We start from the raw sequence: 12,082 nt of genomic DNA, 5'->3' as shown, positions 1-12,082 counted from the left end.
CATTCACATACACTGGTGTGCAAAACTTAAGGACCAGTCAGGTTTTCACCTGTAGGTTCTCATAGGCGTGGCTTGGATATGGGAAAAGCATACCAAAGGAACTTTGTGAGGTACAGAAATGTTGAAGGAAACAACACTGACACAACAACGGAAACAAAACGGTACAGAGGGACTTTATTCAAAAATGGCAACATAGCACTGGCTGCCATGATAGATGCATCACTGCCAAAGATGGAACAAAGGGAAGAGGTGGTCCTCAGTAGGAGATATGGCCATCCCTAATGTCGATTACGGCTTTTCACTGTCTGTGAGGTGCCTCCGTAGCCAGGTGGGAAGGAGCCGTAGTGCATAGCACACGCTTCTTGATTAGACCGGGGTTCGAGCCCATCACCACCAAATACGGAGGATGCGGAAAGGTCAGGGAATGACCACCGCATATCCCCGAGCAATATGGCCTTAGTTGCTAATGCTCCTAAAAACCAAATAACAAAATAGCACTGTCTGTCCATACTTAGAACAATGTTGTTGATAAGTTCTTGTGATAACATCATCCATTCCTCTGTCAGCGCCATCTTCAGTTGGTGAACATTTTCTAGTGGGTGTGGACGTGCTGCTAAGCATGTCCCCAGAGCATCCCATATGTGTTTGATGGAATTTAGATCGGCGGAATGGGCAGGCCAATCCATATGAACAATGTCCTCACTTTCCAAAAGCATATCAACAGCTGCAGTGCGATGGGGTGTGGCGCTATCATCCATAAATATGAACTTGGGGCCAATGGCACCTCGGTATAGATGCACATGGGGAAGGATTACCTCCTTACAGTAGTGTGCACTGGTTACAGTATCAATTTTGTTCAGAGTCAATCTTGTCTACCTGATCTGATTGGATACTATGATGAAGTAACAAAGGAACTGTACGAAAAAATTATTTTTGACATCAAATACTTATATTTCAGAAAACGTTTTGATACTGTTGCACATAAAATATTCCTGTATGAATTGGAGCAGTGTGGCATTAAGCACAAGTTATTGCTTTGGATAAAAAGATGGTTGGGAGAATACAGAGTGGTTATCAGTGGACACTGCTCTTCTTGGACTAATGTTATTAATGGAGTTTCCCAGGGTTCTGTGCTGGGTCCATTGTTGTTTTTTGTATTTATTAATGATATTGATAACGGTATATCAGGCTTAATGCCTAAGTTTGCAGATAATATAAAGGTTTTGCAGGGTGGTTAATGATAGTGATCAAGGTAAACTACTTCAACAAGATCTAGAAAATTTAGGCAGATGGGCTAAGAAGTGACAATTGAAGTTTAACATTAACAATTATGAGGTATTGCACATTGGTAGCAGTAATCCCAGATTAATGTAACAACTGTGTGGTACAAGCTCTGGATAATGGAGAATGAAAAAGAACTGGGAGTATTTGTACAGTCATTTATATAGTTCTTTGAGCAGTGCAGACAGGCTGCTAGGACATCTCATGTGGTTTTCTCAATGATATACAGGAATTTTGTCAGCAAGGATAAGGTGATATACCATTACATAAGGAAAATGTTAGGCTCCTTGAGTACTGCATACAGATTTAGAAGCTTCATTTTAGGAAGGATATGGAACAGGTGCAGCGAAGTGCAACAAGGTTTTTGAGGGGACTAAGCACCTGCGAGTGTCAAGAGACTAACTACCTACAAGGATATCTGATTTTATTATTATTAGCCATATGGTGCAAGGAAGCCTGAGGCTTATGCTGCACCAGCCAAAAAAAATTCTGAATTACCCAGAGAGAGAGAGAGATGGGGGGGGGATCACCAAGAAAAAGAAGGATGATGATATCCAGCTCAGGATCCTGGGTGTGCCAAGCTCATACTCACCAGATGTAAGCCCCTGGGATTTAGGTGGGTAAGGCTTTGAATGGATTGTGAGCTCAATGGTGATGGCATCCTTTCTCTTGCTTAGACTACATGTGTGTGAGAAGGCTTAAATTCAAATTGAAGAAGGGTAGTTGTAGGATAGATGTGTGGAAATTGCCTTCAGCCAGTAGGTAGTTAAGTATTGGAACAAACTTTCATCTGATATTGTAGAATGGCAGTTTTAAAAAATTCAGGGTAAACTAGGAAGACTATTAGAGGGAATGGATAGGATATGGGAAGTATGTTTTTTTTTTTTTCCCCCCTTCCTGCTGCTGTATAAGCTTGCTTTTTTACATCATTTACCACTACTAATACTAATAATATATTTTCATAATTGTTATTATTTTGTTACTGAGCTTCTTATATTTGTTAATGACATTAATGAAGGCATAATCAGCCTTGATGTATAGATTTTCTGATGGTACAGAGATTGGGTTTCTGTTTTTTTGGTGCACGAGCAGCTAAGGCTATAAAAGAGATTGGGAAGTTAAACAATAGTAACTGAGGTATGCTGCTACAATAAGACCTGCATAATTATTCCTGAAATAATGACAGTTAAAGTATATTGTGAAATGCAACATTCTGCATTAGATAACTAGTATTTGCCATATGGTGCAAGGAAGCCTGAAGCTTTTGCTGCACTAGTCAAAAATATATCAATGAATAATTTAAAAAAAAAATTAAAAATACAAAAAAAATAATAAAATAAAAGTAAATTAACTGTTTGACTTCCTTCTCACTAGGTAGTTTGCAGTTAACCTTTTAATCTCCTCAAGCTTTCAGCCTTGAAAAGCCATGGAGGCAACTTATACTAGCAATTAACAACACACTGGCTAAAAGCAAACTTCTTGCAATCCTGTCTGCACCTCCGTAGCCAGGTGGGAAGGAGCAGCAGTGCGTAGCACACGCTTCTTGATTAGACTGGGGTTCGAGCCCGTCACCACCAAGTACAGAGGATGCGGAAAGGTCAGGGAATGACCACCGCATTTCCTGGAGCAATATGGCCTTAGTTGCTAATGCTCCTAAAAACCAAATAACAAACAAACAAACAGTCCTGTCTAAACGTCTTCCACTATTATTTAAATTTGTGTTCTATAGCTGTGGAATCATTTATAAGTGAAAATTTTGCCCTCATTCATTTTACTTTCTTCTCTCAGAGCCTTATGCATATCAATTATTGGTCCTGTAAGGTGTCTAGCTTACATAAAGTTTTTCCTCATATGGTTGTCCTTTTGCAGATATTATCAGGGATGCATTGCCTTTTTTTTGGACCATTCACGTTTTTTTTAGATGCATTCTCCATACTTGAATACAGTATTCCAGGTTGCCTTATATAGTGGGAATACAACCTCCCTATCTTTGCAGTCAAACATTTGATAAATCATTGATAGGGCACCATGGGCCTTCCTTGCCACCTGTCTACACTGCTCAGAGAACTTCATGTCTGACCATACAGTAACATCAAAATTCTTTGTCTACTATTTTTAATTCAACACCACCAAGTATATAAGTTATTTTGGGGTTGCTATTCCCCATGTGTAAGACTTTGCATTTTACTGCATTAAAACATAGCTGCCACTTTTCTGACCATCCTTGAAGTTTATTTAAGTTGTCTTAAAGTAGTGCTGCTTTGCACTGACAATTGATTACTCTACAGTCTTGACATCTGCAAATTTTGACTTTATATCCCAAATCCCTTCATTGATGTCATTTAAGAAACAACTGTGGTCCCAGTTTGTTTGTTTGTTATTTGGTTTTTAGGAGCATTAGCAACTAAGGCCATATTGCTCCGGGGATATGCAGTGGTCATTCCCTGACCTTTCCGCATTCTCTGTATTTGGGTGGTCCCAGTACTGATCCTAAGGAAACCCCTCTTGTTATATTAGCCCTGGGGTGGGGGAGTGTCTAACCTTTTTAGTCTAGAAACCAAAACATATAAACGGCTGAAGATTGCTGGTCATATGGATTGTCATGGCAAGGGAGGTTGTGGGCTACAAGACCAGTGCCTTACCACTAATTATGCATTTTTTTTTTAAACAGAATTTAATTTTTGTTATCTACATATGTATGTAGATAACAAACTACATTTGTGTTTTTTTAAATTTAATAATTAAATAAGAAAATCCTCTTATTATTACATAATATTAATAACATTCCTATTATATGGTTATAATAATATTCCTAAATTTTAAGGAAGATAATGAAAAAATCGAATATTAAAAACAGATTTTCAAAAATCAATGTGAAACTATATTTTTTGACACTAGTTTTAAACTCAGGGAATACATAACACTTGAAGGCTGCCTATATTGTCATGGGCTGCACAGTGTGAAGGAGCGGCTGCACATACCCTGTGGGCCATGGATCAGACACCCTTGCTTTAGCCCAATCTGAAGAACAACCATTAATCAAAACTGTCAATCTCCTACTCTCCAGCAACCTTGTGATCCATCTAAGGATTTTTCCTATGATTCGAACATGTCCCAGCTTATACAGTAACCTCTCATGCAGAACTGCTTTCAAATGTATTGCTGAAATCCAAGTAAACAATATCAAAATTATTCCTAATTATTTCCTACATCAAACTCATGAGTGACTCTGTCAAAATAGCTAACCACATTGATTAAACATTATTTTCTCTTTACAAAATCATGCTGTGTTTCTTTAAGAATTCCATTTCTGTCTGAACTGAATGATCCTTTACTGTATTCTTGATCATTGCTTCCATTATTTTCCATACTGCTGAAGTCAGACTGACTGGTTGGTAGTTAGCGAATTCACTGTTAGACCATCTTTATGTACATTTCTCCAATCCAAGGGAATTTCTCCTGAGTCCAGTGATGACATCATAATTAACTTACCTAGAATATTTGCTGATGCTATCGAGGCAGTGTTAGGTGGGTCGGAAAACTGATAGCTTGGGGGATACAAGGACTAATAGTTTAACAGTAGCCGCAGGCAGAGGTGAAGGTGATTCTTGCACAACTTCTATTAGAATAAGCAGCGACCTGGAGCGAGGGGTGTTGGGGGTTTCGGGGATGGATGGCAGTCATCGTGAAACAGGTGGGTATATGGGATGTGTTAGAGTAACTAAAAATAAGAATAGGTGCATGTATACTTGCATGTATACCAATGCTAGAAGTATAGTAAATAAATTTGATGAATTTGAAGTGTTGGTCAAGACATCAAAGGCAGATATTGTTGGGATATCAGAGATGTGGTGTCACACAGATATAAGGAATGCCGAACTGGAATTTGGGGAGTACAACGTGTACAGAAAGGATAGGAAGGGAGGAGGTGTTATGCTGTTAATTAAGAAAAGCATAAAATCAAAAGAAGTGCATCCAGTTGATATAGATGAACAGTGCACTGTTGAGTCAGTTTAGTGTGACATAAGCACTGTAAAAGCAAAAATAAGAGTAGGAGTGTGTTATAGGCCTAATGACTCGAATGAGTACAATGAACAATTGTACAGAAAAATAGTGGGCTAGTAAATTGGAATGTCTTATAATGGGGAATTTTAACTTCCCAGATATTGACTGGAACTTGTGGGTTGGTCACTCACACACTAGTCAGACTTTTGTGGATTTATTGGATGATTGTTTTTTTACAGCAGCATGTTCAAGAGGCAACCAGAGAAAGTAATACTTTTGATCTGGTTATCAGCAGTGATCATTCATGTATTAGGAATTTGCAGATAAAAGAACCACTAGGTGGCAGTGATCACAGTGTACTGACGTGGGATTTACTTAAAGATTTAATTACCATCGGGGGTAAAGGAAAGGGTTTTTGCTTCCGTAAAGGCAAGTACAGTGATCTCAGACAGTTTTTAAATTCTGTACAGTGGGATCAACTGACGATGTTACCAACAGTAAATTCTAAGTGGAAAGCATTCAAGGAATTAATCGTGGAAGCTACTAAAAGTTTCATACCTATTAAGAAATATTGTTCAAGGTTTAGGCCTAAATGGTTGTCAAATGAACTAATGAGACTCGTAACAGAGAAGAAAAATGCATGGGATGCATATAAATTATCAAATGACTCAGAAGCCTATGGCAGATATAAGGTTTAGGCCTAAATGGTTGTCAAATGAACTAATGAGACTCGTAACAGAGAAGAAAAATGCATGGGATGCATATAAATTATCAAATGACTCAGAAGCCTATGGCAGATATAAGTTAATCTGTAATCAGGTCACAAAGGAGGTTCAGCAGCAAAGGCAGATTACGAGAAATCCTTGGCAAAAGATGCTAAGAAAAACAGCAAGGATTTCTTTACTTATATAAACTCTAAAAGGAAGGGGATAAATCAGATTGGTCCACTTGACATCGATGATTCGACTGTTGATGATCCTGCTCAGATAGCAAACAAACTGAATGAGTATTTTGCATCTACATTCACACGTGAGGAATTATTAAGGTTTGAAATAATTATTAATTATTAAGGTTTGAAAATGACAGAAGGTTATCAAATTGTAGCAGGATACTTAATGATTTTGTAATAACTGAGAGCAAAGTGGAAGAGAAATTGTTGAAGTTAAATGTAAGAAAAGCACCTGGGGTGGATGGGATCTATCCAGTTATATTAAAGGAGGCGGCAAAGCAACTAAGCAAACCCTTAGCCATAATTATGAGAGCGTCCTTGGACTCAGGGGAGGTTCCCACGGACTGGAGATGTGCAAATGTATCTCCAATTCACAAAGGGGGATCGAAGGGTGACACGAGTAATTACAGACCAGTTAGTTTAACTTCTGTTCCTGGTAAAATAATGGAGTCACTGGTTAAAGATGCATTGCAGGATCATCTAGACAAGACTGCAGCAATAATTCAGACACAGCATGGGTTTGTTAAGGGAAAGTCTTGTCTGACAAATTTGATAGGGTATTATGATGTGGTTACAAAGGAACTGGATGCAAAAAATAATTTTGATATCATATATTGGGATTTCAGGAAAGCTTTTGACACTGTTGCGCATGGAAGACTATTGTACAAATTGGAGCAGAATGGTATTAAGGGAAGTTGCTACAATGGATAAAAGAATGGTTAAGTGGGAGAAGACAGAGGGTGGTAATCAATGGGTGCTGCTCTTCTTGGACTAATGTTATTAGTGGGGTCCCACAGGGTTCGGTGTTAGGTCCACTGTTGTTTTGTATATTTATCAATGATATTGATGAAGGTATATCAGGCTTAGTATCGAAGTTTGCAGATGATACAAAGGTTGGCAGGTTTAATGACAGTAATGGCAGTGTGTTACTGCAACAGGATCTAGAAAATTTAGGAAGATGGGCTGAGAAGTGGCAACTGAAGTTTAACCTTGAGAAATGCAAAGTACTGCATATGGGTAGAAGTAACCCCAGAGAAACGTACCAACTGAGTGGTACTACACTTAAGGTGGTAGAAAATGAAAAAGACCTGGTTGTAATTGTGCAGGCAGATATGAAGTTTTCTGAGCAATGCAGACAGGCTGCCAGGGCAGGTCATGGGGTTTTGTCAATGATATATAGGAATTTTGCTAGCAGGGAAAAGGAGGTGATTATCCCTCTGTATAAGGCAATGGTCAGGCCACGCTTTGAGTACTGCGTACAGGTCTGGAGGCCTCATTTTAGGAAGGATGTAGATTTACTTGAGTGTGTACAGAGAAGGGCAACAAGATTGATGAGGGGAATGAAGGGATCCTCTTATCAAGAGAGGCTTAAGTTCTGCAAATTGCAGTGGCTGGAGACTAGGCACCTGCGCGGTGATCTGATTTAGGTGTATAAGGCCTTGAATGGGTTCAGCACTCTGAATTCTGATGGGATCCTTCCACTTGTTCAGATTACGAACCTAAGGGGACATAAATTCAAATTAAGAAAGGACAGATGTAGAATAGATGTGCGGAAATTTGCCTTTTGCCAGCGGGTGGTTAATTGCTGGAACAAACTTCCATCTGTCATTGTGGAAGTTGATAGGTTGAATAAATTTAAGGAGGAACTGGACAGGCATTTGGAGGGAATGGTGTGATTTTTTTTTTTTTTTTTTTTTTTGTCTTGGCTGATGCTGCATAAGCTCATACACTTGCTTTCTTGCATCACATGCCACTACTACTACTACTACCTTAACGGTTTCATGCATGCTCTTGTTATTTCCCTTACCTTTAGGCTTGAAAGTTTTTCTAATAAATAAACTTCTGAAATATCCATATTGCTAATTTCATGCATACAGATTTGTAAATCATATCTTAAGACAGTTCAATATGGCCTTAGATGTTGTTGTTGTTATTGTTATTTGGTTTTTTAGGAGCATTAGCAACTAAGGCCATATTGCTCCGGGGATATGTGGTGATCATTCCCTGACCTTTCTGCATCCTCCATATTTGGTGGTCACGGGCTCGAACCCCGGTCTAATCAAGAAGCATGTGCTACGCATTGCTGCTCCTGCCCTCCTGGCTATGGAGGTGCCTCCTTAGATGTTAATGCACTGTATAGATAATAACAGCAACAATTTGTGTTAGTAGCGATATAGACTTGCTGGAAAGAGTATACAGAGAAATGTAGCAAGGTTAGGTATGAGCATAAAGGGAAGGATATTCTTCCTTAGAGAGGCTTGGCAACCATAGGGGCATTGTTTTAAAAACTAGACATTCCCATGGCAACCTAATTGAGGTATTCAGGGCTTTAAAAGGGTTAAGTAAATTTGATGCTTAGGTCATTTTTATTATTTTTTAGGTAACATACACAGGGGTACATATTTTTGAATTGAGAGAAGATAATTGTAGAATACATGTACAAAAATTACCTTTAGCCAAAGAGTAATTGACTAGTGGAATCAACTACCACTTCATTTTAAGAAGGTGGGAAGTTTATCTAAATCTAAAGAGGAATTCAACAAATAATTCAATAATTGTTTAAGCAGTAGTGCATTTCTTTAGTTGATAATGAAATAATTTCCAATCTCCAGATTGTGAAGACATTTTAACACTTAATATTTTAAAAAAAATATATATATATTCTTCTAGTTTCAGGCATTTGGCCATTTTCAGGTATTTTTACAGATGAAAGAATTTCTTAGCAAAAACATCCTCTTCTCTTAGCTTTTGAGATGGCTATTCTCTAACTACAAGAGAATAAAAGAGCAGAAAACATATTTGAAAATAAAATAAAATGCAATGTATATATTATTAAACTGGTAGTTTAAGTAAATGTTTACCAGTATCAGTGAATGCAATTATGACTAAAGCTGTTTCTTTGGTTACACAATTTAAAATATTTTGACTACATCATATTGGCTGCACACTTCTAGGCTCTTTCTCTCCTTGGCAGTGTGCATGTGAGGAAATTTCATAATTTTTTTAAAAAAAAAATGGCATTATTTTTTAATTTTGAAGTTCTAATGTACAGTCTTTATTCTGTATTGCAGATCATATTACCTGCATTGTTTCAAAATTCACCATTAGAGGTGAACATTTGTCGTTGGTTTCTAGGTAATGAGATGTAAAGATATAGATATACCTTAGTGTTTTACATATATAAATAGATAAAAAAAAGGGAAAAAAAGTCTTTGGTTAGCTAAAAGTGTATTTTGTTTCAGTATCAATTCCTAATAATCCAAGAATCACAGGGTGTGGATTTAGCACAAAACTAGCAGAAAAAATTCAGGAATTTCCATGTTCTGAGGTTTTAACTGAGTCAATGGTCAAGCTAAAATTTGAATTGGAGAATGGTATTCCAGCTGCACAGTTTGAGGTAAATATAATGTTTGAATATTCATAAAATTATTGGTGGTATCGTGTATGGATATTGTTTGGGAGGGAGAAGAAAGATACATTCAACACTTTTTTTGATTTTAGACAATTTACTTGGTGAAGGTAAAGGCAGCCAACATGAGAACAACAAGAAACGTCGGATAACTTACGCGGAAAATTAATTGCACTCTAGTGCTGCTCGCTCGGTAAACAGACGATAGGTGTTATTGGGCTTGAGCAAAGTCGAGAACGATATATTGATTGACAGGTAGGCGTGTCGAACACAATGTCGGTTTAGTAGCACTCAGAAGCACTAATGGTAACTTTCCCTAATCGCACGTGCCCTAATGAACGCTTTCCATAATGATGAAAAAAGGTCAGGTTACTTTCACTTGAATCCCATGGGAACTTGAACCCCTCCCGAAGTGGAGGGGGTAACCTAACTTTTTTTCTTTAGAATCACAGTCATATTTAGAAATATGACTGTGATTCTAAAATTTGAAACTTTTTTTATTAATTTAATTTTCATAATTTTTTGGTGATAATGTGAATATCAATAAACATTTTATGAGGATGGCAAGGCAAATGTTATGAAGTCTAGTGTCCATCAAAAGTCTAGTAAACAGAACAAAATAGTATAAAAGTAAAGGGCTAAGGTAAAGAAACGCAACACGAGAATGACAAGAAACGTTGGATAACTTGCACAGAAAATTAGCTTCCCAACATCAGACTCTTTATTTTCCAGCGTTTTATTTTCCTTACAAATTTCTTCCATCTTTAAAAGATTAATCGCTGCTATTACCTGTTTACCGTTCATCACAAAACTATTATGCACCGTTCTGTACTCATAAAAACACATTATAATGCCATCCAATGACTACACAGTAGCTTGTCGTCTGTTGCGCCCACCACCAATCATTTCATTGTTTGCCACGCCTACCTGTCAATCAATATATCCTTCTCGATTTCGGCTCCAGACCGATAAAACCTACCATCTGTTTACCGAACGAGCAGCGCTAGAGTCTGATGTCAGGAAACTAATTTTCCGCATAAGTTATTTGACATTTCTTGTCATTCTCGTGTTGCCTTTCTTTACCTCACCAAATAATTTACAGAGTTTGCATAATATTATGCCTTTGAAATCAATTGTCATAAATATGAAGAATAAGCCCAGAGTTAAAGGTTCTCTTCATAGATGTGGAAAATAAGTTTCAGGGCTGAATTTTTTTTTTTTTTTTTCTAGTTTCTTTTCTACCTCTTAATCAGTTTGTAGATTCCCATCAAATTACTCCTATATAGATATACCAATTCTGGCTGTCCTATTTTTGAAATCATACAAGTTACTCTTCTTTCATAACAGTTGCTGCAGAACATTGTTATCAGTTTTTATTTGAATGTCTTAAAATCTCTTCCATTTCTAGTAAATATAACTGGAGGTTAATATAATTTGTCTCTTTTAGTTCTTTTTAGTAACTGAGAATGGTTAATTATAATTTGAACTAAATACAACTATAATTCTTATGGGCTTCAATTTGAAGAGACCTTTAAGAATTTTCCACTTGCCCACAGGATTTGAATCTAGATATCAGAAAATAAGTGACAAATCTGCTATACTGTTATGGAGTACATTGGTAAACCACTGAGGATTTGTCTCATATGAACTGAATGCAAAGAATAATTCTAACATGATTTTTTTTTTTTTGACATAGCCCCACATGATTGTTCTTTATATAAATTTGGATAAACAGGACGTTAGAGATAAGTTACTACAGTATAGGGATTCTTAATCAAGGAGGTGAGAATGGCTTCCAAAATAAGCAGTTTTTTTTTTTTTTTTCCCTTCACTTGTTCCTACTAAAGTTGCTGCAATGCACAGCAATGTGACTTTAAACAAGGTCTTTTCAAAATTGAATTTTTTGATTGTGTTTCATTTATAATTTTTGAAACTGGAATAACAAAGTGAGGTGATAAGACAAAACTGCAAGGGAGGAAATTAAATAAAAAAAAAGTTAAGAGCTCTTGCTATAGTGAATAAAAGGATGATTAAATTATAGAAGACAATAAATGTCCATTAAAATGTATATACGAATAGATATTTTTATTTTATTTATTTATGAAAAGTAAAGCAGGGTATGCTATCTCAAGAGGACCTATTTTTATTCCTGATGAATTTGGTTAACAGTAGTTCTAAAGTATGTTAACTTATTAGCATTTTAGAGAGGCAACAAAAGGAAGCAGTACTTTTGATCTGGTTATCAGCAGTGATTCGTCATGCATTCAAGATATGCATATTAAAGACACAACTACATTCAAGGGTAAAGGGAAAAGCTTTTGCTTTAAGAAGGGTGACTACAGTGGTTTCAGACAGTTTTTTAAATTCTATGCAGTAGGACCAACTGATGATGTCACTAACAGCAAATTCAAAATGGAAGCATTCAGAAAAATAATCAT

General features: G+C 36.8%; 1 protein-coding gene across 5 annotated transcripts in view; it reads left to right on the top strand.

Annotated features, from left to right (window-relative positions):
• Positions 1 to 12,082, top strand: part of LOC150079313 (tyrosine-protein phosphatase non-receptor type 4-like) — a 190,787-nt gene that overhangs the window by 66,105 nt on the left and 112,600 nt on the right. For all 5 annotated transcript variants that reach the window (XR_016547581.1, XM_090383965.1, XM_090383963.1 and 2 more), the window contains exon 5: positions 9,478 to 9,632. Coding sequence is in view for 4 of the 5 variants with exons in the window: in XM_090383965.1 (XP_090240091.1) it covers positions 9,478 to 9,632 (155 nt within the window). In the remaining variant the exon portion in view is untranslated. The remainder of the gene's footprint in view (positions 1 to 9,477; positions 9,633 to 12,082) is intronic.

This window comes from Mastigoproctus giganteus, chromosome 10 (assembly GCF_048544385.1).
Source record: "Mastigoproctus giganteus isolate SK-2022 chromosome 10, ASM4854438v1, whole genome shotgun sequence".
Taxonomy (NCBI): Eukaryota; Metazoa; Arthropoda; class Arachnida; order Uropygi; family Thelyphonidae; genus Mastigoproctus; species Mastigoproctus giganteus.
Note: the sequence above shows the minus strand (reverse complement) of the source record. Positions and strands in the feature narration are given on the sequence as shown.